Source organism: Chroicocephalus ridibundus, chromosome 1 (genome assembly GCF_963924245.1).
Source record: "Chroicocephalus ridibundus chromosome 1, bChrRid1.1, whole genome shotgun sequence".
Classification (NCBI taxonomy): Eukaryota; Metazoa; Chordata; class Aves; order Charadriiformes; family Laridae; genus Chroicocephalus; species Chroicocephalus ridibundus.
The window spans coordinates 6,399,199-6,425,942 of NC_086284.1; the positions used below are offsets into that span (position 1 = coordinate 6,399,199).

Here is a 26,744-nt window from a genome sequence, read left to right on the forward strand (position 1 = left end):
GCCATGGGGTTGGCTTAAGTGTCTCCCAGTATTCCCCTTGTGTTTCACTGTTTCTGGATAAGTCAGAAGGCTGCAGTGTTGCCAGGGCTGAGGAGCAACGTGGGGGCAGATCTGTTCTGAAGTCCTCACGCTGCCTTTGGGTAGTTGTGTTTGCCTGTGTTTTGGGGGGTCATGGTGCTCGACAGTCGCTTTCATAGATGCCGTGGTTGCCCTTCCCAGAAACTGAGAGGTTCAGGGGCTTTTGTCCTAGAGCCAGGGTGAGCACTGGGTCCTGTCTGCCCAAAGCTGGGCTGAACACCATGGGACCCCCTGACCTCCGTTGGGCAGCAGCTGGCCGTCTGCCCTTTGAACAACATAAGCGACATTGCCCGGAGCCGTCTGGATGCAGTGCAGAGCAGGGTTGGTGCCAAGCCCCCAGGGAGGTGCAATGAGGTCCCCAAGTCTCTGTGGCTGCAGACCCAGCATTTTGGAAAGCCTACCCCCAACCCCCATCCTCGTGTGACGCACATCTTCAGCTGTGGCTCAGGAGGGGGGACAATGCCACCACACCCTTTGCCCCGAGTGTCCCCATGTCATCCCTGGCACCCTCTGCTGCCAGATCCTGCCATGTCTCTGCCTCCCCTGACACCACCAGGGCTGTTCCTGTCCTTGCTCAAAGCCACCCAGAACCCTTTCAGGTGCGGGGCAGTGCTGGATCTGGTCCCCAGCTGCCCTCTCCAGAGCCCCTGTACCCCCACCTTCTGTCTACTTGGCCACAGGTGGCTGGGGTCCATGTCCCCACGACCTGCAAACAGGGAGGACAAGCTAAAGCCAATGTGGTCTTGACTGCCAGGAGAAATGGCCTGAACAGGCGAGAGGAGATGGGAACCTCCAGCGGGACCCAAACCTCGACGTGGGGATGGTGTCCCAGGTGTGGTTGCTTCCCAGAGAGGCTGAGACCTGCAGCTCCCCTGGCCCTCAGGAACGGTCCCCAGGCTCAGTCCCACTTAGGGCAGCTCGGAGGCAGAAACCCTGATGGGCAGGAGACAGGAGTGAGGGCCTTTGGGGCACAGGGCAGCACCAGCAGCGGTGGAACATCCCTGGGCAGACCTTTGAAGAGAACCCTGAACCTGGTGACTTTCCTATATGGGTTGATGTCTCCCTCCCTCCCTCCCTTCTAGGGGCACAGCATCAGCGGGGCTCAGTGTTGGTCTCACTGCTGCATGTCTGGGCTGTGGGTGGGCAGATTCACACCCTATTGTGCACGGAAAAGAGGTGACAGCTTTTGCCGGTGTTGCTGTTGACACGAGGAAGAAAGTTTTTGGATGAGGGTGGCGAGACACTGGCACAGGTTGCGCAGTGAAGTTGTGGATACCCTGTGGTTGGATGAGGCTTTGAGCTACCTGATCCAGTGGAAGATGTCCCTGCACGCAGCAGGGGATTGGGCTAGATGGTCCCCGAGTGTCCCTTCCAACCCAGACCATCCTGTGACTCTGTGATTCTTTGTCCCTTCAAATTCGCCATCACTGCACTGGAAAGTCCCCTCAGGGCAGAACCAGGGTTCCCCTGCCCCACGCCGGGGCACTCCCCAAGGGCTCCAGCCAGGGCAAAGCACCACACCGGCAACGGCTTCTCAGGGCTCATTTTATTAGCAAAGAGTGGGGAAAACGCCCCTCAGAGTCCAGGTACCAGCTGGAAAAGGGCTCGGCAGTCGCAGGGACCGTTGGAGGTCAGAGCCACCGCGCAATGCCACCGCCTTCGTGCTGCTCTTTGAAAATAAAGAGAAGGGCACGAGGCGTCTGGCTCTTCCGATGGACCTCCCAGCACGACCAGATGCTTCTTCCTATGAGGATAAGGCACCATCTGGTTCTCGGTGGCTGCAGTTGTCTCTGGCGTGCGGCGCCCGTGCTGGGAGGTGAGGTGCCGCGGTGCGGGGAGGGCAAGTGGGGCTGGGGAAGAGCCCACGATGGTCAGCGATGGGGACGTCCTCTCCTTTGTGCCACCAGCACCCATCCTGCAACGGCAGCTGTCCTTAATCCCAAAGGCCATCCCAAGGAGAGACCCAGTCCACCAGCCCTGGGACCCCGGACCCTGAACCCCCGGAGTCTCTGCACGGAGGGATGGGATGAGTCCCCTCCTTCAGCATGGAGATGGAGATCTGATGGCATTGGAGGGCCGGCCCCCAAGAGCTCCTCACCCCTGCAGTCTGAGGGACCTCCCCAGGGATATCGGCCACCCCTTTCCCCACTGCCCCTGGGCTGCGTGTCCCCCAGCTCTTACCTGGTGGTCGCGGCAGGGTCACCAGCTGGGCTGCCCCTCGCTGGGGCTGACCTGCTCCAGGATCTGGCTGTACCTGCGGGTGAGGGCATTGGTGTCCCTGGTGAGGTGGGTGAGGACCTGCTGCAAGCCGGACAGGTGGTGGGACAGACGCTCCTCCACCTGGACATCCATGGTGTCATCATCTGAGGATGTGTCGGTGTCAGCGTCGCTCTGAATCTGGTCGGTGATAGAGGCCAGGCCTTTCTCCACCACGGGCTTGATGGCCTTGAGGAGCTGGTAGCGCTCGTAGAGGTCCGTGTGGCCACCTGGAGCCGGGGCTGCCCCCTCCTGCTGCGGGAAGACCCCTCGGAGCAGGCTGGGGAACATCACCTCCTGCTCCATCTTCTGGGTGGCCGAGAAGTACTGCTCCATGGCCCCGCTCCCACGTCTCTGACTGTGCTGGTGTGAGCTCATCTTGGGGTGCCGCCTGCTCCCCGTCCCCACCGAGGGCTTTTTATGCAGAGCCGGGGACACGTCCCTCCTCTGCTGTCCCCTGCTGCCCTCTCCTGCCAGCCCCAGCCGGGCTGGATGGCTGTGGGGCCGGGCTTGGCTCCAGCCCAGCTGGGGCTCGGCCACGCCGTGTCCCCGGCTCTGTGCCATCTGTCCTGGCCCAGCTTCCCCATGGCCTTCGCCCGGGCTGGCCAGAGATCCTGCTGTGTCCCCATGCTGTGAGCGGGCTGGTGGGGAAGGGAGGTGGTGGGACCTCTCCCAACACATGCCATCCTGTCCCCACCATCGCTACTGCTCGTGAAGCACCAAGAGAGTGGGGGAAGTGCCTGCCCCCCAGTGCGGGCAGGCTGCAGGCAGCACCATGGGAAAGCTGCATTGACTTGGGAAGTTTTGAGGAAGGAAAGGAAGCGATGGGTTTTTCTGGAGAGGGGGAGTCCCCTGTGAGCCCTGCTCCAGCCACCTCCCTTCTTCAGGGCTGGCTCACACAGCCCACCCATGGAGAGTGGCCTTGACCCTTGCTAAACACAGAAGGTGACAACAAACAAGTCATACTTGTCTGAGGGGGGTTTGCCCCAAACTGGTTATGTTGAGGAGGAAGATGACCATCAAATGGATTCAATAGCAACATGGGGACTTTGAAACCCGAGAAGGTGTCAGCCTGAAAGGAAGCACGAAAGCTGCCAGTGTGAGGGAGAGATCTTGAAGGGGCAGTGGCAGGGTCAAAGCCTGTTGGACACCGCCGAAAGCCAACCTGCTGGCATCCCAACTTCCACCCGGGCCTGGCCAAGAATCCTCCCAGTTGGCTGCTGTGAGCAGCGTGCATCCGTCTGCGGGCTGACAGCACTGGGGGGGACCAGGCAGGGACAGAGGCAGAGCCAGCGTTGGAGAGCCTGGAAGGCACCTCTGGGGATGGTCTAGTCCAAGGCCTGCTCAAGCAGGGTCGTTGCTGGCACTGTGCCTGTTTGTGCTTTGGGTATCTGCAAGGGTGGAGACTCCACCACCTCTCTGGGCAGCCTGGGCCCGTGTTTGACCACCCTCCCTGAAAGAAACGGGAAAGGTTTCTCTTCTGCTCAGATGAAGTTTCCTGTGGTTCAGTTTGTGGCCATCGGCTCTTGTCTTGTCACTGGGGCACCACAGGGAAGAGTGTGTCTCCATCCCCTCCGCACACCCCGTTAGGTCTCTGTACCCCTGGAGAAGGTCCCCCTGAGCCTTCTCTTCTGCAGGCTGAACAGTCCCAGCTCCCTCAGCCCTTTCAGCCCCTTCAGCCCCTTCACGGCCCTTTGCTGGACTCTCTCCTGTACGTCCATGTCTCTCCGGGACTGGGGAGCCCAGGCTGGAGCCAGCGCCCAGCTGTGTCCCCCAGGGGGGAGCAGAGGGGAGGGATCCCCTGCCTCCAGCTCCTCCTGGCAGGCTGGTGGCCGTCTTTGCCCCGAGGACGCCTTGATGGCTGGCGGCCGACGTGGCCAAGCAGGGAGCCAGACCTGGGGGTCGCGGGTGGGAATTTGTGGGGTGCTTCCCCCTGTCAGCGCAGGAGCGGGCGACAGGCAGCAGCAGGGGGTTGGGCTGAGGCCAGAGCACCCCGAAGGCAAAGGCAGGGGGTGCAGGCAGGGAACCTGCCCTGCGGGAGGGCTGCGGGTGCTGGCAGCGCCCCCGTCCTTGGGGTGGTGTGTGGTTGGGGCTTCTGGGGACTGGGGAGAGCAGGGCATTTGGAATTTCTTATTTATTTAACGTTTTGGGTCGAAACTGTACTTTATCTCTTGTCCTCCTGATACTGAGCCTGCACGCCCAGGTCGCCGCTTTCTGGTTAATTAGATGTTGTTAAACAGCTATAAATAAACCTGCAATCCCGATTGGCTTCACCAATGGGAATGGAGAAGGCTATTTCCCCGTGGCGGCTGGCAACAGCAGCGGTACCGCGGGAGCCCTTCCAAGGTGACGTGGAGCCAGCATCCCCCTGCCATGCCGGAGAGGGCCTGATCTGCCGCGCCTGCCCTCGTCCTGCCAGGGACCGGTGCCGGGTGTTTCAAGGACAAAGACCTTTTCTGTGACCATCTCGTGTCTCTTATCGGCCCTGTCCAACAGCAGCGGCCGGCAGCAGGGCACCGTCGGGGCTTGACGCATCCGTGGGGCAGCGTGACGCAACGCCCTGCAATCAGATCAAGCAGAAGTTTCCCGTGAAACACCGGGGTCGGGGTTGACTGGCCCGACAGCAGCTCACAGAGAGGGACCTGGGGGTCCTGGGGGATTGCAAGTGGCTCATAAGTCATCAGCACGGCCTTCCAGCTGTCCCACGTCACAGACCGTTTCTGGGAACATCTTGCGTCCCTCATCAGTCATGTTCAGCAGCGGTGGTGAGCGCTTCCCTGGATGTCTCACTGTAACACTTCCCTGGGGCAGCACCAGCCCCTGCAGCTGCCCAGTGCACTGCCCAAGCCACAAGCCATTGACGCAGGCGACCACTATCGTCTCCATGTGACACAACTCCTGTCCTTCAGCTCCAGCCAGGTAGACCACCAGAGACACATCACCTCCTGCATGGTCCTCACCTCACCAGGAAACAGCATCCCTCCATTCCTCATGGTTCAACGGGGGCAGAGGAGCTGCAAAGGCAGGTTGGAGACCTCAGTTCATCTTCCATCTCCACTTCTCCCCTAGGCTGTGCCATCGTGCCCCAACTAAGGTGGCATTGCCATGGGGTTGGCTTAAGTGTCTCCCAGTATTCCCGTTGTGTTTCACTGTTTCTGGGTAAGACAAGGCTGCACCCTTGCCACCTTTGGGGAGCAACACAAGGACAGGTCTGCTCCAAAGTCCTCATGCTGGCTGGGGGGATTTGTGTTTGCCCATGTTTTGGGGGACTTGGTGCTCGGCAGATTCTTTCATAGAAGAGCACGGCTTTTGGGGTGGTGTTGCAATGAGATCCTCGGTTCCCTGCAGCCACAGACACGGTGTTTCGCACAGCCTCCCCCCAACCTGCCATTACCTTGGGGAGCCCTTCCACAGCCATAGCTTGAGAAGGGGGAAAATCTCACCATGCACGTGTCCCCTAGTGTCCTCATGTCATCCCCGGCACCTCCTGCTGTCAGATCTCACCCATGTCTCTGCCTCCCCTCCCCAAAGCCCCATGGACTGTCTTCCTCCTGGCTCAAACCTGCCTGGCATTTTTTCACGTGGAAGGGCTCCAGATCCGGCCCCAAGCTGCCATCCCCCGCCGGAGGGGTCCCTGCCATCCTTGCCAGAGCCGCAGAGTTGCCAGAGCCCCTCTCCAAAGCTCCCCCTCATGCACCCCCCTCCAGCTCCTCGGGCACTGGTGGCTGTGGTCCACGTCCGTGCCGTGGGGAGGGTAAGTTGAAGCCAACATGGTCTTGACCACCAGGACAAAAGTCCTGAACAGGCGAGAGGAGATGGGAGTCTCCATCATAACCCAAACCTGGACATGGGGCTGGGGTCTCACAGGCAGATGCTCCCCAGAGGGGCTGGACCTCAGGGATGGTCCCCAGGCTCAGAACCACTTGGGGCAACTCCAGGGCAGAAACCCTGATGGGCAGGAGAAAGGCATGGGGAGCTTTGAGGCACAGGGCAGCACCAGGAGTGGTGGGACACCCCTGGACACACCTGTGAAGAGAACCCTCAACCTGGTGACTTGCCTATGTGGGCTGATGTCTCCCTCCCTCTCTCCCTCCTGGGAGCTGCAGGGATCAGGAAGAAATTATTTATGATGAGGGTGGTAAGACACTGGCCCAGGCTGTCCAGAGAAGCTGTGGATGCCCCATCCCTGGTAGTGTTCTAGATCAGGCTGGAGGGGACGTACAGCAACGTCATCCAGTGGAAGATGTCCCTGCACGCAGCAGGGGATTGGGCTAGATCGTCCCCGAGTGTCCCTTCCAACCAAGACCATCCTGTGACTCTGTGATTCTTTGTCCCTTCAAATTCGCCATCACTGCACTGGAAAGTCCCCTCAGGGCAGAACCAGGGTTCCCCTGCCCCACGCCGGGGCACTCCCCAAGGGCTCCAGCCAGGGCAAAGCACCACACCGGCAACGGCTTCTCAGGGCTCATTTTATTAGCAAAGAGTGGGGAAAACGCCCCTCAGAGTCCAGGTACCAGCTGGAAAAGGGCTCGGCAGTCGCAGGGACCGTTGGAGGTCAGAGCCACCGCGCAATGCCACCGCCTTCGTGCTGCTCTTTGAAAATAAAGAGGAGGGCACGAGGCGTCTGGCTCTTCTGATGGACCTCCCAGCACGACCAGATGCTTCTTCCTATGAGGATAAGGCACCATCTGGTTCTCGGGTGGTTGCAGTTGTCTCTGGTGTGCAGCGCCCGTGCTGGGAGGTGAGGTGCCGCGGTGCGGGGAGGGCAAGTGGGGCTCGGGAAGAGCCCACGATGGTCAGCGATGGGGACGTCCTCTCCTTCGTGCCACCAGCACCCATCCTGCAACGGCAGCTGTCCTTAATCCCAAAGGCCATCCCAAGGAGAGACCCAGTCCACCAGGCCTGGGACCCCGGACCCTGAACCCCCGGAGTCTCTGCACGGAGGGATGGGATGAGTCCCCTCCTTCAGCATGGAGATGGAGATCTGATGGCATTGGAGGGCCGGCCCCCAAGAGCTCCTCACCCCTGCAGTCTGAGGGACCTCCCCAGGGATATCGGCCACCCCTTCCCCGCTGCCCCTGGGCTCCATGTCCCCCAGCTCTTACCTGGTGGTCGCGGCAGGGTCACCAGCTGGGCTGCCCCTCGCTGGGGCTGACCTGCTCCAGGATCTGGCTGTACCTGCGGGTGAGGGCATTGGTGTCCCTGGTGAGGTGGGTGAGGACCTGCTGCAAGCCGGACAGGTGGTGGGACAGGCGCTCCTCCACCTGGACATCCATGGTGTCGTCATCCGAGGATGTGTCGGTGTCAGCGTCGCTCTGAATCTGGTCGGTGATAGAGGCCAGGCCTTTCTCCACCACGGGCTTGATGGCCTTGAGGAGCTGGTAGCGCTCGTAGAGGTCCGTGTGGCCACCTGGAGCCGGGACCGCCCCCTCCTGCTGCGGGAAGACCCCTCGGAGCAGGCTGGGGAACATCACCTCCTGCTCCATCTTCTGGGTGGCCGAGAAGTACTGCTCCATGGCCCCGCTCCCACGTCTCTGACTGTGCTGGTGTGAGCTCATCTTGGGGTGCTGCCTGCTCCCCGTCCCCACCGAGGGCTTTTTATGCAGAGCCGGGGACACGTCCCTCCTCTGCTGTCCCCTGCTGCCCTCTCCTGCCAGCCCCAGCCGGGCTGGATGGCTGTGGGGCCGGGCTTGGCTCCAGCCCAGCTGGGGCTCGGCCACGCCGTGTCCCCGGCTCCGTGCCATCTGTCCTGGCCCGGCCTCCCCATGGCAGTGCTGTTGGGGGGTGTCACCTCTCACCTCTCCTTGCTTCCACACGCTCGGGACGTGAACCATCCGGGGACATTGAGCAACTCCCTTCTGCAGACGTATGGAAAACGCCACTGGGATGCGCTGCAACATGTGATCCCACGTGGGATCCTGGGGACAGAGGAGCCAGCTGGTCCCAGCCATGGCTGTCCCCAGAAACGTCCCATTCCCCCAGGCCCTCCTGACGGGGACGGGGACGATGATGGGGACCTGACGCTGTGATGTGAAACTCCTGTGGCCACAGCACTGAGCCATCTCTGCCCTCGGGGGAGTGTGGATGGTTCCCCCCTCTACGCTTCCCCCATCCCAGGGCAGAGGCCATGGCTGGGGCAACGGCCGGCACTGCCTGTCCCCGCGTGTCCCTGCGGCGTGTGGCAATCAGGGAAGATTGTTCTATTTGGGGAAAGGGCACGGGGTCCCTCATCCCTTTTGCAACCCTTGGTGGTGGCAGCTCTCCCACCACCCGTACATGTCCCAGCCAGGGCCACGCTCCCGCCCACTCTCTCCTCTCCAGACCTGTCCCCACCGCTCCTCTTAGAGAATCATAATTCATTTAGGTTGAAAAAGATCGGTCTGGGGAAAGCACCCTTCAGACAAGTACCACCTGTTCATTGTCATAGAATCACCGAATGGTTTGGGTTGGAAGGGACCTTACAGATCACCCAGTTCCAACCCCCTGCCCTGGGCAGGGACACCTCCCACCAGACCAGGTTGCTCAAAGCCCCATCCAGCCTGGCCCTGAACCCCTCCAGGGATGGGGCAGCCACAGCTTCTCTGGGCAACCTGGGCCAGGGGCTCACCACCCTCAGAGTGAAAAATTTCTTCCTGAGATCTCATCTAAACCTCCCCTCTTCCAGTTTGAAGCCATTCCCCCTCATCCTATGGCTCCCCTCCCTGATCCAGAGTCCCTCCCCAGCTTTCCTGGAGGCCTTTGAGGGACTGGAAGGGGCTCTAAGGTCTCCCTGGAGCCTTCTCTTCTCCAGGCTGAACAACCCCAACTCTCTCAGACTGTCCTCACAGCAGAGGGGCTCCAGCCCTCTGATCATCATCATGGCTTCCTCTGGACTCTCTCCAACACGTCCATGTCCTTCTTGTGCTGAGGACTCCAAAGCAGGACAAAGTACTCCAGGAGGGGTACTCTGCAGCCCCAGGTCACTCCCCAGCTCCCCATCCTTGGGCATGAATCATCCCCAAACCCCTTCCCTGTGCCTCCAGGAACCCCATCAGCCAAAACCAGGTCCCCCGCATCCTGCTGGGAGAGGCTGGGGAGGGGCTGGGGAGAGCCACCACTGCCAGCAGTGATGGCAGGATCAGGGTGAGAGGGCTGGCGCTGAGCTGAGCTGAAAGAGGGTGCCCAGCCCCAGAGGTGGTGGCCCGTGGGAAGCTGCTCAGCAACATCAGGGCCACCAGGAGGTGCAACGAGATCTTCGGGCCTGTGCTTCCAAAGACACTGTGTTTGGGAAAGCCTCCCCCAACCCACCAAAATCCTGGGGAGCCTGTCCCCAGCCATGGCTGAGAGGGGGGAAAATGCCACCACACAAGTGTCCCTGTGTTGTCCCTAGCAGCTCCTGCTGTCACATCCCCCCATGGCACCAGCAAGAGGCAGGGGACTGAGATTCCAGAGCCCCGGGGTGCTGAGCACAGCCCTGCTCTGGGCTGGCCCTGGCCCAGCTGCCTCAGGGAGAGGTGGAGACGCTGGGTCAGAGATGTCCCCATGGGCTGAGGACATGCCTGAGGAGGAAACACATGCCGCGGGGAGTCATGGCATCGAGCCCCCTCCCAGGGGCTGGCTGGGGTGACACCTGCCCACATGTCCCCAGAGGGAAGGACATCTCCCAGCAGAGCTTGACGACTGTCACTCGTGGCTGCAGACCAACATTGCCTCCAAGAACTCCATGGTGAAGCTCCAGCCTCAGGGTGAATGCAGCCCACCGTGCCCACCCTGGGGAGACACCAGGACATCTGTGCACCTCCAGGAAGCTCCATGGTGGCCAAGACACCCCAAGAGCATCGGGCTGGCAGCACCTGCCCACCTCAGTGCAATGCTGGGCCACACAGCAGGACACCCAGAAACGCTGAAGCCACCCTGGAAGGGACAAGAGGGGCAGAGGGGACAGGTCAGGGGGCAGAGGACAGGCAGCAGTGTGGGCACCTGGCTGGGACATGTTGGGGGGGAGTGGGAGAGCTGCCACCACCAAGGATTGCAAAAGGGACACGGGACCCTGTGGCCTTTCCCCAAATAGAACAATTTTCCCTGATTGCCAGGCGCTGCAGGGACACGTGGGCACGGGCAATGCTGGCCGTTGTCCCAGCCGTGGCCTCTGCCCCAGGATGGGGGTGGTGGGGGGTGGTGGCACGGTCTGTGCTCCACCACGGGCAGAGATAGCTCTGTGCAGCGATCGTGGGAGTGTTCCATCGCCACATTTGGCCCCACTGCCGTCCCCATCCCATGTCCCCAGGATCCCTCATGGGACTCCATGCGGCAGCGCAACCCCAGTGAGATTGCCCACACCGGCGGCTGCAACCGCCTCCAGGCCAGCAGTGGCAGAGGAGGGTTGCTCAATGTCCCCGGAGTGTTCACGTCCCGAGCGCATGGCAGCAAGGAGAGGGGAGAGGTGACGCCCCCCCAGCAGCACTGCTGCCTGCAGCGGGGGGCAGGAGCTGGCACCGCTCTCCCGGTGCCCCAGAAGTGATTGTGTCGGGGGACATGGGATGGGTTGGGAGAAGCCCTGGACACTTCTCCCCCTCGCTGCCCCTCTCCCCACGTGGGGACGTGCGGGACCCCTGGCCAGCCCGGGCGAAGGCCATGAGGAGGCCGGGCCAGGACAGATGGCACAGAGCCGGGGACACGGCGTGGCCGAGCCCCAGCTGGGCTGGAGCCAAGCCCGGCCCCACAGCCATCCAGCCTGGCTGGGGCTGGCAGGAGAGGGCAGCAGGGGACAGCAGAGGAGGGACGTGTCCCCGGCTCAGCATAAAAAGCCCTCGGTGGGGACGGGGAGCAGGCAGCACCCCAAGATGAGCTCACACCAGCACAGTCAGAGACGTGGGAGCGGGGCCATGGAGCAGTACTTCTCGGCCACCCAGAAGATGGAGCAGGAGGTGATGTTCCCCAGCCTGCTCCGAGGGGTCTTCCTGCAGCAGGAGGGGGCGGCCCCGGCTCCAGGTGGCCACACGGACCTCTACGAGCGCTACCAGCTCCTCAAGGCCATCAAGCCCGTGGTGGAGAAAGGCCTGGCCTCTATCACCGACCAGATTCAGAGCGACGCTGACACCGACACATCCTCGGATGACGACACCATGGATGCCCAGGTGGAGGAGCGTCTGTCCCACCACCTGTCCGGCTTGCAGCAGGTCCTCACCCACCTCACCAGGGACACCAATGCCCTCACCCGCAGGTACAGCCAGATCCTGGAGCAGGTCAGCCCCAGCGAGGGGCAGCCCAGCTGGTGACGCTGCCGCGACCACCAGGTAAGAGCTGGGGGACACGCAGCCCAGGGGCAGCGGGGAAAGGGGTGGCCGATATCCCTGGGGAGGTCCCTCAGACTGCAGGGGTGAGGAGCTCTTGGGGGCCGGCCCTCCAATGCCATCAGATCTCCATCTCCATGCTGAAGGAGGGGACTCATCCCATCCCTCCGTGCAGAGACTCCGGGGGTTCAGGGTCCGGGGTCCCAGGCCTGGCGGACTGGGTCTCTCCTTGGGATGGCCTTTGGGATTAAGGACAGCTGCCGTTGCAGGATGGGTGCTGGTGGCACGAAGGAGAGGACGTCCCCATCGCTGACCATCGTGGGCTCTTCCCCAGCCCCACTTGCCCTCCCCGCACCGCGGCACCTCATCTCCCAGCACGGGCGCTGCACACCAGAGACAACTGCAACCACCCGAGAACCAGATGGTGCCTTATCCTCATAGGAAGAAGCATCTGGTCGTGCTGGGAGGTCCATCAGAAGAGCCAGACGCCTCGTGCCCTCCTCTTTATTTTCAAAGAGCAGCACGAAGGCGGTGGCATTGCGCGGTGGCTCTGACCTCCAACGGTCCCTGCGACTGCCGAGCCCTTTTCCAGCTGGTACCTGGACTCTGAGGGGCGTTTTCCCCACTCTTTGCTAATAAAATGAGCCCTGAGAAGCCGTTGCCGGTGTGGTGCTTTGCCCTGGCTGGAGCCCTTGGGGAGTGCCCCGGCGTGGGGCAGGGGAACCCTGGTTCTGCCCTGAGGGGACTTTCCAGTGCAGTGATGGCGAATTTGAAGGGACAAAGAATCACAGAGTCACAGGATGGTCTGGGTTGGAAGGGACGCTCGGGGACCATCTAGCCCAATCCCCTGCTGCGTGCAGGGACATCTTCCACTGGATCAGGTAGCTCAAAGCCTCATCCAACCACAGGGTATCCACAACTTCACTGCGCAACCTGTGCCAGTGTCTCGCCACCCTCATCCAAAAACTTTCTTCCTCGTGTCAACAGCAACACCGGCAAAAGCTGTCACCTCTTTTCCGTGCACAATAGGGTGTGAATCTGCCCACGCACAGCCCAGACATGCAGCAGTGAGACCAACACTGAGCCCTGCTGATGCTGTGCCCCTAGAAGGGAGGGAGGGAGGGAGACATCAACCCATATAGGAAAGTCACCAGGTTCAGGGTTCTCTTCAAAGGTCTGCCCAGGGATGTTCCACCGCTGCTGGTGCTGCCCTGTGCCCCAAAGGCCCTCACTCCTGTCTCCTGCCCATCAGGGTTTCTGCCTCCGAGCTGCCCTAAGTGGGGCTGAGCCTGGGGACCGTTCCTTAGGGCCAGGGGAGCTGCAGGTCTCAGCCTCTCTGGGAAGCAACCACACCTGGGACACCATCCCCACGTCGAGGTTTGGGTCCCGCTAGAGGTTCCCATCTCCTCTCGCCTGTTCAGGCCATTTCTCCTGGCAGTCAAGACCACATTGGCTTTAGCTTGTCCTCCCTTTTTGCAGGCCGTGGGGACATGGACCCCAGCCACCTGTGGCCAAGTAGACAGAAGGTGGGGGTACAGGGGCTCTGGAGAGGGCAGCTGGGGACCAGATCCAGCACTGCCCCGCACCTGAAAGGGTTCTGGGTGGCTTTGAGCAAGGACAGGAACAGCCCTGGTGGTGTCAGGGGAGGCAGAGACATGGCAGGATCTGGCAGCAGAGGGTGCCAGGGATGACATGGGGACACTCGGGGCAAAGGGTGTGGTGGCATTGTCCCCCCTCCTGAGCCACAGCTGAAGATGTGCGTCACACGAGGATGGGGGTTGGGGGTAGGCTTTCCAAAATGCTGGGTCTGCAGCCACAGAGACTTGGGGACCTCATTGCACCTCCCTGGGGGCTTGGCACCAACCCTGCTCTGCACTGCATCCAGACGGCTCCGGGCAATGTCGCTTATGTTGTTCAAAGGGCAGACGGCCAGCTGCTGCCCAACGGAGGTCAGGGGGTCCCATGGTGTTCAGCCCAGCTTTGGGCAGACAGGACCCAGTGCTCACCCTGGCTCTAGGACAAAAGCCCCTGAACCTCTCAGTTTCTGGGAAGGGCAACCACGGCATCTATGAAAGCGACTGTCGAGCACCATGACCCCCCAAAACACAGGCAAACACAACTACCCAAAGGCAGCGTGAGGACTTCAGAACAGATCTGCCCCCACGTTGCTCCTCAGCCCTGGCAACACTGCAGCCTTCTGACTTATCCAGAAACAGTGAAACACAAGGGGAATACTGGGAGACACTTAAGCCAACCCCATGGCAATGCCACCTCAAGTTGGGGCACAATGGCACAGCCTAGGGGAGAAGTGGAGATGGAAGATGAACTGAGGTCTCACACAGAATACCAGAATCACAGAATTGTTAGGGTTGGAAGGGACCTTAAAGATCATCCAGTTCCAACCCCCCTGCCATGGGCAGGGACATCTTCCACTACACCAGGTTGCTCAGAGCCCCATCCAGCCTGGCCTTAAAAACTTCCAGGGATGGGGCTTCCACCACCTCTCTGGTCTCCAACCCGCCTTTGCAGCTCCTCTGCCCCCGTTGAACCATGAGGAATGGAGGGATGCTGTTTCCTGGTGAGGTGAGGACCATGCAGGAGGTGATGTGTCTCTGGTGGTCTACCTGGCTGGAGCTGAAGGACAGGAGTTGTGTCACATGGAGACGATAGTGGTCGCCTGCGTCAATGGCTTGTGGCTTGGGCAGTGCACTGGGCAGCTGCAGGGGCTGGTGCTGCCCCAGGGAAGTGTTACAGTGAGACATCCAGGGAAGCGCTCACCACCGCTGCTGAACATGACTGATGAGGGACGCAAGATGTTCCCAGAAACGGTCTGTGACGTGGGACAGCTGGAAGGCCGTGCTGATGACTTATGAGCCACTTGCAATCCCCCAGGACCCCCAGGTCCCTCTCTGTGAGCTGCTGTCGGGCCAGTCAACCCCGACCCCGGTGTTTCACGGGAAACTTCTGCTTGATCTGATTGCAGGGCGTTGCGTCACGCTGCCCCACGGATGCGTCAAGCCCCGACGGTGCCCTGCTGCCGGCCGCTGCTGTTGGACAGGGCCGATAAGAGACACGAGATGGTCACAGAAAAGGTCTTTGTCCTTGAAACACCCGGCACCGGTCCCTGGCAGGACGAGGGCAGGCGCGGCAGATCAGGCCCTCTCCGGCATGGCAGGGGGATGCTGGCTCCACGTCACCTTGGAAGGGCTCCCGCGGCACCGCTGCTGTTGCCAGCCGCCACGGGGAAATAGCCTTCTCCATTCCCATTGGCGAAGCCAATCGGGATTGCAGGTTTATTTATAGCTGTTTAACAACATCTAATTAACCAGAAAGCGGCGACCTGGGCGTGCAGGCTCAGTATCAGGAGGACAAGAGATAAAGTACAGTTTCGACCCAAAACGTTAAATAAATAAGAAATTCCAAATGCCCTGCTCTCCCCAGTCCCCAGAAGCCCCAACCACACACCACCCCAAGGACGGGGGCGCTGCCAGCACCCGCAGCCCTCCCGCAGGGCAGGTTCCCTGCCTGCACCCCCTGCCTTTGCCTTCGGGGTGCTCTGGCCTCAGCCCAACCCCCTGCTGCTGCCTGTCGCCCGCTCCTGCGCTGACAGGGGGAAGCACCCCACAAATTCCCACCCGCGACCCCCAGGTCTGGCTCCCTGCTTGGCCACGTCGGCCGCCAGCCATCAAGGCGTCCTCGGGGCAAAGACGGCCACCAGCCTGCCAGGAGGAGCTGGAGGCAGGGGATCCCTCCCCTCTGCTCCCCCCTGGGGGACACAGCTGGGCGCTGGCTCCAGCCTGGGCTCCCCAGTCCCGGAGAGACATGGACGTACCGGAGAGAGTCCAGCAAAGGGCCGTGAAGGGGCTGAAGGGGCTGAAAGGGCTGAGGGAGCTGGGACTGTTCAGCCTGCAGAAGAGAAGGCTCAGGGGGACCTTCTCCAGGGGTACAGAGACCTAACGGGGTGTGCGGAGGGGATGGAGACACACTCCCCCCTGTGGTGCCCCAGTGACAAGACAAGAGCCGATGGCCACAAACTGAACCACAGGAAACTTCACCTGAGCAGAAGAGAAACCTTTCCCGTTTCTTTCAGGGAGGGTGGTCAAACACGGGCCCAGGCTGCCCAGAGAGGTGGTGGAGTCTCCACCCTTGCAGATACCCAAAGCACAAACAGGCACAGTGCCAGCAATGACCCTGCTTGAGCAGGCCTTGGACTAGACCATCCCCAGAGGTGCCTTCCAGGCTCTCCAACGCTGGCTCTGCCTCTGTCCCTGCCTGGTCCCCCCCAGTGCTGTCAGCCCGCAGATGGCTGCACGCTGCTCACAGCAGCCAACTGGGAGGATTCTTGGCCAGGCCCGGGTGGAAGTTGGGATGCCAGCAGGTTGGCTTTCGGCGGTGTCCAACAGGCTTTGACCCTGCCACTGCCCCTTCAAGATCTCTCCCTCACACTGGCAGCTTTCGTGCTTCCTTTCAGGCTGACACCTTCTCGGGTTTCAAAGTCCCCATGTTGCTGTTGAATCCATTTGATGGTCATCTTCCTCCTCAACATAACCAGTTTGGGGCAAACCCCCCTCAGACAAGTATGACTTGTTTGTTGTCACCTTCTGTGTTTAGCAAGGGTCAAGGCCACTCTCCATGGGTGGGCTGTGTGAGCCAGCCCTGAAGAAGGGAGGTGGCTGGAGCAGGGCTCACAGGGGACTCCCCCTCTCCAGAAAGACCCATCGCTTCCTTTCCTTCCTCAAACCTTCCCAAGTCAATGCAGCTTTCCCATGGTGCTGCCTGCAGCCTGCCCGCACTGGGGGGCAGGCACTTCCCCCACTCTCTTGGTGCTTCACGAGCAGTAGCGATGGTGGGGACAGGATGGCATGTGTTGGGAGAGGTCCCACCACCTCCCTTCCCCACCAGCCCGCTCACAGCATGGGGACACAGCAGGATCTCTGGCCAGCCCGGGCGAAGGCCATGGGGAAGCTGGGCCAGGACAGATGGCACAGAGCCGGGGACACGGCGTGGCCGAGCCCCAGCTGGGCTGGAGCCAAGCCCGGCCCCACAGCCATCCAGCCCGGCTGGGGCTGGCAGGAGAGGGCAGCAGGGGACAGCAGAGGAGGGACGTGTCCCCGGCTCTGCATAAAAAGCCCTCGGTGGGGACGGGGAGCAGGCGGCACCCCAAGATGAGCTCACACCAGCACAGTCAGAGACGTGGGAGCGGGGCCATGGAGCAGTACTTCTCGGCCACCCAGAAGATGGAGCAGGAGGTGATGTTCCCCAGCCTGCTCCGAGGGGTCTTCCCGCAGCAGGAGGGGGCGGCCCCGGCTCCAGGTGGCCACACGGACCTCTACGAGCGCTACCAGCTCCTCAAGGCCATCAAGCCCGTGGTGGAGAAAGGCCTGGCCTCTATCACCGACCAGATTCAGAGCGACGCTGACACCGACACATCCTCAGATGACGACACCATGGATGTCCAGGTGGAGGAGCGTCTGTCCCACCACCTGTCCGGCTTGCAGCAGGTCCTCACCCACCTCACCAGGGACACCAATGCCCTCACCCGCAGGTACAGCCAGATCCTGGAGCAGGTCAGCCCCAGCGAGGGGCAGCCCAGCTGGTGACCCTGCCGTGACCACCAGGTAAGAGCTGGGGGACACGCAGCCCAGGGGCAGTGGGGAAAGGGGTGGCCGATATCCCTGGGGAGGTCCCTCAGACTGCAGGGGTGAGGAGCTCTTGGGGGCCGGCCCTCCAATGCCATCAGATCTCCATCTCCATGCTGAAGGAGGGGACTCATCCCATCCCTCCGTGCAGAGACTCCGGGGGTTCAGGGTCCGGGGTCCCAGGGCTGGTGGACTGGGTCTCTCCTTGGGATGGCCTTTGGGATTAAGGACAGCTGCCGTTGCAGGATGGGTGCTGGTGGCACAAAGGAGAGGACGTCCCCATCGCTGACCACCGCGGGCTCTTCCCCAGCCCCACTTGCCCTCCCCGCACCGCGGCACCTCATCTCCCAGCACGGGCACCGCACGCCAGAGACAACTGCAGCCACCGAGAACCAGATGGTGCCTTATCCTCATAGGAAGAAGCATCTGGTCGTGCTGGGAGGTCCATCAGAAGAGCCAGACGCCTCGTGCCCTCCTCTTTATTTTCAAAGAGCAGCACGAAGGCGGTGGCATTGCGCGGTGGCTCTGACCTCCAACGGTCCCTGCGACTGCCGAGCCCTTTTCCAGCTGGTACCTGGACTCTGAGGGGCGTTTTCCCCACTCTTTGCTAATAAAATGAGCCCTGAGAAGCCGTTGCCGGTGTGGTGCTTTGCCCTGGCTGGAGCCCTTGGGGAGTGCCCCGGCGTGGGGCAGGGGAACCCTGGTTCTGCCCTGAGGGGACTTTCCAGTGCAGTGATGGCGAATTTGAAGGGACAAAGAATCACAGAGTCACAGGATGGTCTGGGTTGGAAGGGACACTCGGGGACCATCTAGCCCAATCCCCTGCTGCGTGCAGGGACATCTTCCACTGGATCAGGTAGCTCAAAGCCTCATCCAACCACAGGGTATCCACAACTTCACTGCGCAACCTGTGCCAGTGTCTCGCCACCCTCATCCAAAAACTTTCTTCCTCGTGTCAACAGCAACACCGGCAAAAGCTGTCACCTCTTTTCCGTGCACAATAGGGTGTGAATCTGCCCACGCACAGCCCAGACATGCAGCAGTGAGACCAACACTGAGCCCTGCTGATGCTGTGCCCCTAGAAGGGAGGGAGGGAGGGAGACATCAACCCATATAGGAAAGTCACCAGGTTCAGGGTTCTCTTCAAAGGTCTGCCCAGGGATGTTCCACCGCTGCTGGTGCTGCCCTGTGCCCCAAAGGCCCTCACTCCTGTCTCCTGCCCATCAGGGTTTCTGCCTCCGAGCTGCCCTAAGTGGGGCTGAGCCTGGGGACCGTTCCTGAGGGCCAGGTGGAGCTGCAGGTCTCAGCCTCTCTGGGAAGCAACCACACCTGGGACACCATCCCCATGCCCAGGTTTGGGTCCCGCTGGAGGTTCCCATCTCCTCTCACCTGTTCAGGCCATTTCTCCTGGCAGTCAAGACCACATTGGCTTTAGCTTGTCCTCCCTGTTTGCAGGCCGTGGGGACATGGACCCCAGCCACCTGTGGCCAAGTAGACAGAAGGTGGGGGTACAGGGGCTCTGGAGAGGGCAGCTGGGGACCAGATCCAGCACTGCCCCGCACCTGAAAGGGTTCTGGGTGGCTTTGAGCAAGGACAGGAACAGCCCTGGTGGTGTCAGGGGAGGCAGAGACATGGCAGGATCTGGCAGCAGAGGGTGCCAGGGATGACATGGGGACACTCGGGGCAAAGGGTGTGGTGGCATTGTCCCCCCTCCTGAGCCACAGCTGAAGATGTGCGTCACACGAGGATGGGGGTTGGGGGTAGGCTTTCCAAAATGCTGGGTCTGCAGCCACAGAGACTTGGGGACCTCATTGCACCTCCCTGGGGGCTTGGCACCAACCCTGCTCTGCACTGCATCCAGACGGCTCCGGGCAATGTCGCTTATGTTGCTCAAAGGGCAGACGGCCAGCTGCTGCCCAACGGAGGTCAGGGGGTCCCATGGTGTTCAGCCCAGCTTTGGGCAGACAGGACCCAGTGCTCACCCTGGCTCTAGGACAAAAGCCCCTGAACGTCTCAGTTTCTGGGAAGGGCAACCACGGCATCTATGAAAGCGACTGTCGAGCACCATGACCCCCCAAAACACAGGCAAACACAACTACCCAAAGGCAGCGTGAGGACTTCAGAACAGATCTGCCCCCACGTTGCTCCTCAGCCCTGGCAACACTGCAGCCTTCTGACTTATCCAGAAACAGTGAAACACAAGGGGAATACTGGGAGACACTTAAGCCAACCCCATGGCAATGCCACCTCAAGTTGGGGCACAATGGCACAGCCTAGGGGAGAAGTGGAGATGGAAGATGAACTGAGGTCTCACACAGAATACCAGAATCACAGAATTGTTAGGGTTGGAAGGGAGCTTAAAGATCAGGTAGTTCCAACCCCCCTGCCATGGGCAGGGACATCTTCCACTACACCAGGTTGCTCAGAGCCCCATCCAGCCTGGCCTTAAAAACTTCCAGGGATGGGGCTTCCACCACCTCTCTGGTCTCCAACCCGCCTTTGCAGCTTCTCTGCCCCTGTTGAACCATGAGGAATGGAGGGATGCTGTTTCCTGGTGAGGTGAGGACCATGCAGGAGGTGATGTGTCTCTGGTGGTCTACCTGGCTGGAGCTGAAGGACAGGAGCTGTGTCACATGGAGACGATAGTGGTCGCCTGCGTCAATGGCTTTTGGCTTGGGCAGTGCACTGGGCAGCTGCAGGGGCTGGTGCTGCCCCAGGGAAGTGTTACAGTGGGACATCCAGGGAAGCGCTCACCACCGCTGCTGAACATGACTGATGAGGGACGCAAGATGTTCCCAGAAACGGTCTGTGACGTGGGACAGCTGGAAGGCCGTGCTGATGACTTATGAGCCACTTGCAATCCCCCAGGACCCCCAGGTCCCTCTCTGTGAGCTGCTGTCGGGCCAGTCAACCCCGACCCCGGTGTTTCACGGGAAACTTCTGCTTGATCTGATTGCAGGGCGTTGCGTCACGCTGCCCCACGGATGCGTCAAGCCCCGACGGTGCCCTGCTGCCGGCCGCTGCTGTTGGACAGGGCCGATAAGAGACACGAGATGGTCACAGAAAAGGTCTTTGTCCTTGAAACACCCAGCACCGGTCCCTGGCAGGACGAGGGCAGGCGCGGCAGATCAGGCCCTCTCCGGCATGGCAGGGGGATGCTGGCTCCACATCACCTTGGAAAGGCTCCCGCGGCACCGCTGCTGTTGCCAGCCGCCACGGGGAAATAGCCTTCTCCATTCCCATTGGCGAAGCCAATCGGGATTGCAGGTTTATTTATAGCTGTTTAACAACATCTAATTAACCAGAAAGCGGCGACCTGGGCGTGCAGGCTCAGTATCAGGAGGACAAGAGATAAAGTACAGTTTCGACCCAAAACGTTAAATAAATAAGAAATTCCAAATGCCCTGCTCTCCCCAGTCCCCAGAAGCCCCAACCACACACCACCCCAAGGACGGGGGCGCTGCCAGCACCCGCAGCCCTCCCGCAGGGCAGGTTCCCTGCCTGCACCCCCTGCCTTTGCCTTCGGGGTGCTCTGGCCTCAGCCCAACCCCCTGCTGCTGCCTGTCGCCCGCTCCTGCGCTGACAGGGGGAAGCACCCCACAAATTCCCACCCGCGACCCCCAGGTCTGGCTCCCTGCTTGGCCACGTCGGCCGCCAGCCATCAAGGCGTCCTCGGGGCAAAGACGGCCACCAGCCTGCCAGGAGGAGCTGGAGGCAGGGGATCCCTCCCCTCTGCTCCCCCTGGGGGACACAGCTGGGCGCTGGCTCCAGCCTGGGCTCCCCAGTCCCGGAGAGACATGGACGTACCGGAGAGAGTCCAGCAAAGGGCCGTGAAGGGGCTGAAGGGGCTGAAAGGGCTGAGGGAGCTGGGACTGTTCAGCCTGCAGAAGAGAAGGCTCAGGGGGACCTTCTCCAGGGGTACAGAGACCTAACGGGGTGTGCGGAGGGGATGGAGACACACTCCCCCCTGTGGTGCCCCAGTGACAAGACAAGAGCCGATGGGCACAAACTGAACCACAGGAAACTTCATCTGAGCAGAAGAGAAACCTTTCCCGTTTCTTTCAGGGAGGGTGGTCAAACACGGGCCCAGGCTGCCCAGAGAGGTGGTGGAGTCTCCACCCTTGCAGATACCCAAAGCACAAACAGGCACAGTGCCAGCAACGACCCTGCTTGAGCAGGCCTTGGACTAGACCATCCCCAGAGGTGCCTTCCAGGCTCTCCAACGCTGGCTCTGCCTCTGTCCCTGCCTGGTCCCCCCCAGTGCTGTCAGCCCGCAGATGGCTGCACGCTGCTCACAGCAGCCAACTGGGAGGATTCTTGGCCAGGCCCGGGTGGAAGTTGGGATGCCAGCAGGTTGGCTTTCGGCGGTGTCCAACAGGCTTTGACCCTTCCACTGCCCCTTCAAGATCTCTCCCTCACACTGGCAGCTTTCGTGCTTCCTTTCAGGCTGACACCTTCTCGGGTTTCAAAGTCCCCATGTTGCTGTTGAATCCATTTGATGGTCATCTTCCTCCTCAACATAACCAGTTTGGGGCAAACCCCCCTCAGACAAGTATGACTTGTTTGTTGTCACCTTCTGTGTTTAGCAAGGGTCAAGGCCACTCTCCATGGGTGGGCTGTGTGAGCCAGCCCTGAAGAAGGGAGGTGGCTGGAGCAGGGCTCACAGGGGACTCCCCCTCTCCAGAAAAACCCATCGCTTCCTTTCCTTCCTCAAAACTTCCCAAGTCAATGAAGCTTTCCCATGGTGCTGCCTGCAGCCTGCCCGCACTGGGGGGCAGGCACTTCCCCCACTGTCTTGGTGCTTCACGAGCAGTAGCGATGGTGGGGACAGGATGGCGTGTATTGGGAGAGGTCCCACCACCATCCTTCTCCGCCAGCCCGCTCACAGCATGGGGACACAGCAGGATCCCCGGCCAGCCCGGGCGAAGGCCACGGGGAAGCTGGGCCAGGACAGATGGCACAGAGCCGGGGACACGGCGTGGCCGAGCCCCAGCTGGGCTGGAGCCAAGCCCGGCCCCACAGCCATCCAGCCCGGCTGGGGCTGGCAGGAGAGGGCAGCAGGGGACAGCAGAGGAGGGACGTGTCCCCGGCTCTGCATAAAAAGCCCTCGGTGGGGACGGGGAGCAGGCGGCACCCCAAGATGAGCTCACACCAGCACAGTCAGAGACGTGGGAGCGGGGCCATGGAGCAGTACTTCTCGGCCACCCAGAAGATGGAGCAGGAGGTGATGTTCCCCAGCCTGCTCCGAGGGGTCTTCCCGCAGCAGGAGGGGGCAGCCCCGGCTCCAGGTGGCCACACGGACCTCTACGAGCGCTACCAGCTCCTCAAGGCCATCAAGCCCGTGGTGGAGAAAGGCCTGGCCTCTGTTAATGACCCGATGGCGACCGTCACTGACGCTGATACTGCCTTAGATGAGGGCACAGACGGCAATCTGGAAGAGCGTCTCTCCCATCACGTCAATGGCTTGCAGCAGGTTCTGACAGACCTCACTAAAAACACCAAAGCCCTCACCCGGAGGTACAGCCAGATCCTGGAGCAGATCAACCTCAGTGAAGATCAGTCCAGCTCTTGAGCCTGCACCCCCAGCCTCTGAGGTAAGAGCTTGGGGAGATGCAGTGCTAAGGGAGATGCTGGCTGAGGGGTAACATACTTTGTCCTCTCGCCCCATCAGCTGGGTGGTTTTCCAATGTTTGCATCACACCCTCAAATCCCAGGAGTTATGAGTCTGCATTGCTCAACAGATACATGCTCCTGGGTTTGTCCTTCTCAGTTTCCCACTGGTGCAAGCTGTGCCCCTGAGCAAAGGTCATTGTGTGAGCTCCACATTGTCCCCAAGACACCCCAGCTCACAGCGCAGGCAATGCCTGACTGCTCTTGGGCAGACACAAAAGATCCCAGGGACAAAATGGCTAGGTGGTTGGAGGACCCTGAGCTCTGGATTCCAGGAGCTGTCAGATGCTGCTGCCCTGGCTGTTTCTCTTTTTTCTCTGATGGAAAATGCAACAGAGTCATTTTAGGGAGCAATTTGGCACTTTCAGGTCTCTAAATGTCTAAATTTGACATGCCACTTGCAAACAGCTCACAGACACTTCAATCTTCCCCTAGTCTGAAAAGCAAGCCCATTCTCCATGCTGGTTGGACTTTCACCCCTGAGACACCTTGGGGAGAAATCCCCGTGCCCCTCCAGGGCTCATGGCCAAGGTCCTTGTAGTGACACGGAGAGCACAGAGAGGCGACAGCAACAACAGGGAGCATTAACAGGGACTTTACAATGTTAATGCTTGTTTTGGAGGAAACCCTGCCAGGAATGAGGACGTCTTGGCCAAACCGTGTTTGTAATCCCCGCAGGGTGATCTGTTGTCCGCAGCCCAGCGGCAGTTTTTCTCCTGCGCCAAGTCCCACCAAGGAACATCCTTCGTGAGCAGCGCAGAGCTTGGCCGTCTGCCCGCCGGGCACTGCCTGTACCATCCGATTCGCCCTGCGGCCGATCCTGTCGGCAACCTTGCTGCTTCGTCTCACCCCTGTCCCAGGGGGATTTCTGCAGGGCAGAAGTAAGTGTTTCGTGTTATTGCTTTGTAAAAAGTATCTGTAACTTTGAAGCGATGCTTTTTTCCTGTGTGTGCCTAAACCCTCCCAATCAGTCTCTTTGATAATGTAAATAAAATGCAAAGAATTGTGCAAACATGTCCTGTGTTTCCTACCAGCTGTCGCTTCTGTATAGCTACTGTCCCCCAGCCCATGAGGACCGGGGGGACATTGGCCATGGAGGCAACACTTCAGTGCGGGGAGGTGATCTGATTTTCTCCATCAGCGAGTGGGAATTGGGTTTGTTTTAGGATGGAAGTTCCCCCAGCCCTACAGCTCTCACGCCTTGCAAAAGCTTGGTGTAATCCTGACATTATCCGGTGCTGGGATCCCAACCTGCTCCCCAAAGTCCTTCTTTTGCTTCCCCAACATCCCATCCTCTCCTGGACTTCCAATTTCTCAGCTCCCCGACCTAGTCGGTACCTGCACACCCCTTCCATCAGCCCACAGTCATCCAGCCCTTCGGACCCAGCACCCCGGTTCAAGAGGGACAGGGAACTGCTGGAGAGGGGACAGCAAAGGGATACCAGGATGACGAGGGGACCGGAACACCTCTCTTAGGAAGAAAGGCTGAGGGATTTGGGTCTCTTCAGTCTGGAAAAAAGACGGCTGAGGGGGGACTTTATCAATGCTTATAAATACTTAAAGGGTGGGTGTCAGGAGGATGGGGCCAGGATCGTCTCAGTGGTGCCCAGCGACAGGACAAGAGGTAACGGGCACAAACTTGAACACAGGAAGTTCCACCTCAACATGAGAAGGCACTTCTTTACCCTGAGGGTGGCAGAGCCCTGGCACGGGCTGCCCAGAGAGGTGGTGGAGTCTCCGTCTCTGGAGACATTCCAAACCCGCCTGCACGCGTTCCTGTGCCACCTGCTCTGGGTGACCCTGCTCTGGCAGGGGGTTGGACTAGGTGATCTCCAGAGGTCCCTTCCAGCCCTATGATTCTACGATTCTATGATCTCCACCACACGCAGCCCTGGGGACAATCTGCTGCAATCCCTGACAGCCTCAGCGACACCAGGGAACAATTCTGCCTCCTCCCTACTTGGCTGTGAACCCTCCGGAGCCGGGGCAGAGGAGGAGGTGGGGATGCTCAGCTGGGGTGAGTAATAAGACACGGCTTTGCTTGTCTCCAATCCCTGTGAGCTGTGGGGAGAGCAGGAGCAAAGCCCTCACTGGATGGGGAAGCAGGGGCTGGAAGCCCTTCACAGGGGGGTTGGAGCCGTCAGCAGAGTTTGGGTCTCACCTCCAGGTGACTCCTTCCCTCCCAGACGCACCACCCTGCAGAAGTCCTACTGAGCTGGGCACTACAGGGAGGCGTCCCCTTGCCTCTTCAGGCCACTATAAAACAAATTCATCTATTGAAACAGTGCTGCTTTGACTGAACAAACACTGGTGCTCCATCGGCTTGGCACTTTTGATTAAGGAAACTGGAGCTCTCCGAGCATCTGTGGTGAGAGGAGGATTGCGACCATGCCCTGGGCTGCAGGCTCCACGCGTGTTGCGTGAATCTGCCACACTGCAAGAGTGAAATAACATCCTTCAGACTGAAATCACAGACTCATCTAAAAAGATTCATTCTAAAAGTCTCAGTCTAAAATGAGCAAATGCTCTGCAGAGGGTTCCCTTGTTTCTTCCCATCACCTAGAGGCAGCTCCATGCCTTGGTCATGAGTTCGTGCTCACGTTAACCCCTTTAGTAGGGCCCTGATTGCTCAGCAGCACTCTGAAGGTCCACAGCACTGTAAAGAAACAGAAAAGCAGGAACTCCAGCTCTTGCTTTTATTTTAGTGAAGCTCTAATAGAACAGAAAATAAATAGAACAGAAAATAAAACTTATTTCACAATGTAATAACAAAACGCACTGTGGCTTTGAAGCATCCCCCCACTGTTAGAGAAGTTTTCTTCACCCTGGGTTTCCAGTAGCAGAGTCTCAGGCAAGAATCCCAAAAGAAATAATTAATTTGAGTGGTACGGCAGCTAGGACAGCTCGAGCTGTGTACCTCTGGAGGGGCATCCAGAACAAAGAAATTCCTGGGCAATCACACCCTTACAATCTACGCACCTGTCCTTCACCTGCCTTGCAGGCGCCCCTTGGTCCAATGGTAATTTATGGTCTGGGGTCTTCTTCATCCTCAAGGGATTCTTTCTCTGTTTTCAGGCAGGTCGTTAACTGTTCTAATCGGGTTGCAGCCTCTGCTGCTGGCTGTAGCTTCCTTATCTCCTGGTTTGTACGGGTCTCAGGGCCTTCCTTTATGTAACTAAGTAGAAATTCAATACGAATTCAACTTATCTCGGTGAAAGCGCTCAGCTTGCAGCCTAAGGCTTCAGCAACCTTAGCTACTAATGCTAAGCAAGTTCTAAATAAGTACTATGCCAACGCGGCCTAGCACTAAGTGATTAACTCTAAGCGATTAATTTCATTTAAACTGAACCACTAATATTCCCCTTTCCTTAACACCACCACGTCCCCTGTCCTGACATCCTGAGCAATGGTAGACACTATCTTGAATTCAGTCACGCTTAAATCTCTGCCCGGTCTCAAAACCACCCCGGAGGCACCGACTGTCCTACAGTCTCTTTCCCTCCTTATTTCTGCGCATTGAGCTGGCAGCAAATAGTCTTATCTCTCTGCCTTGGTTTTCCATGACTAGCCCAGCCTCTTCTCTCTTACCGCCAGCTTGGGAGAAGCGCATTGTAGCCTCAGCAACACGACCAGGCATAAACCCACCGGTTGGGCTGCTGTCCTTCATAGACTACATTGAAATAATCCTCTTTTCTGCAGATTGACCTTTTTTTTTCTGACTAGACCAACAGCATCAGCCTGAACTTGGACTGCAGACAACCCGGTGTCTCTCAAGAGGGAGTGACCAGCTGAATGGACCCATGCCAACGTGTTCAGTAGGACTGCTGTG

The 26,744-nt window shown here is 59.8% G+C and overlaps 4 protein-coding genes across 6 annotated transcripts; 2 read left to right on the forward strand and 2 right to left on the reverse strand.

Annotated features, from left to right (window-relative positions):
* Positions 1-1,606: 1,606 nt before the first annotated feature.
* On the reverse strand, positions 1,607-2,789 carry LOC134512915 (thyroid hormone-inducible hepatic protein-like). Of its 2 annotated transcripts, none has more exons than XM_063328931.1 (2): positions 2,260-2,789; positions 1,607-2,005 (listed from the first exon to the last, which is right to left on the reverse strand). In XM_063328931.1, the coding sequence occupies exon 1, from the start codon at positions 2,710-2,712 to the stop codon at positions 2,278-2,280; it is 435 nt and encodes a 144-aa protein (XP_063185001.1). In that variant the 5' UTR covers positions 2,713-2,789; the 3' UTR covers positions 1,607-2,005; positions 2,260-2,277. The 2 variants fall into 2 exon arrangements, with proteins under 2 accessions (XP_063185001.1, XP_063184921.1); XM_063328851.1 differs by having other exon boundaries at positions 1,607-1,993; positions 2,260-2,771.
* Positions 2,790-6,789: 4,000 nt separating this feature from the next.
* Positions 6,790-7,929, reverse strand: LOC134513017 (thyroid hormone-inducible hepatic protein-like). Of its 2 annotated transcripts, none has more exons than XM_063329153.1 (2): positions 7,440-7,929; positions 6,790-7,186 (listed from the first exon to the last, which is right to left on the reverse strand). In XM_063329153.1, the coding sequence occupies exon 1, from the start codon at positions 7,890-7,892 to the stop codon at positions 7,458-7,460; it is 435 nt and encodes a 144-aa protein (XP_063185223.1). In that variant the 5' UTR covers positions 7,893-7,929; the 3' UTR covers positions 6,790-7,186; positions 7,440-7,457. The 2 variants fall into 2 exon arrangements, with proteins under 2 accessions (XP_063185223.1, XP_063185131.1); XM_063329061.1 differs by having other exon boundaries at positions 6,790-7,174; positions 7,440-7,927.
* A 3,196-nt stretch (positions 7,930-11,125) lies between these two features.
* LOC134513108 (thyroid hormone-inducible hepatic protein-like) lies at positions 11,126-12,260 on the forward strand. The gene is made up of 2 exons (XM_063329279.1): positions 11,126-11,609; positions 11,876-12,260. Exon 1 carries the CDS (start codon positions 11,157-11,159, stop codon positions 11,589-11,591), a length of 435 nt encoding a protein of 144 aa, XP_063185349.1. The 5' UTR covers positions 11,126-11,156; the 3' UTR covers positions 11,592-11,609; positions 11,876-12,260.
* A 4,456-nt stretch (positions 12,261-16,716) lies between these two features.
* LOC134513156 (thyroid hormone-inducible hepatic protein-like) lies at positions 16,717-17,874 on the forward strand. Its single transcript, XM_063329419.1, has 2 exons — positions 16,717-17,224; positions 17,491-17,874. The coding sequence occupies exon 1, from the start codon at positions 16,772-16,774 to the stop codon at positions 17,204-17,206; it is 435 nt and encodes a 144-aa protein (XP_063185489.1). The 5' UTR covers positions 16,717-16,771; the 3' UTR covers positions 17,207-17,224; positions 17,491-17,874.
* Positions 17,875-26,744: the final 8,870 nt, after the last annotated feature.

What these genes read in the sequence shown, in the direction of transcription:
- LOC134512915 (XM_063328931.1), bottom strand. Translation starts at nt 2,712, where the DNA reads ATGAGCTCACACCAGCACAGTCAGAGACGTGGGAGCGGGGCCATGGAG.
- LOC134513017 (XM_063329153.1), bottom strand. Translation starts at nt 7,892, where the DNA reads ATGAGCTCACACCAGCACAGTCAGAGACGTGGGAGCGGGGCCATGGAG.
- LOC134513108 (XM_063329279.1), top strand. Translation starts at nt 11,157, where the DNA reads ATGAGCTCACACCAGCACAGTCAGAGACGTGGGAGCGGGGCCATGGAG.
- LOC134513156 (XM_063329419.1), top strand. Translation starts at nt 16,772, where the DNA reads ATGAGCTCACACCAGCACAGTCAGAGACGTGGGAGCGGGGCCATGGAG.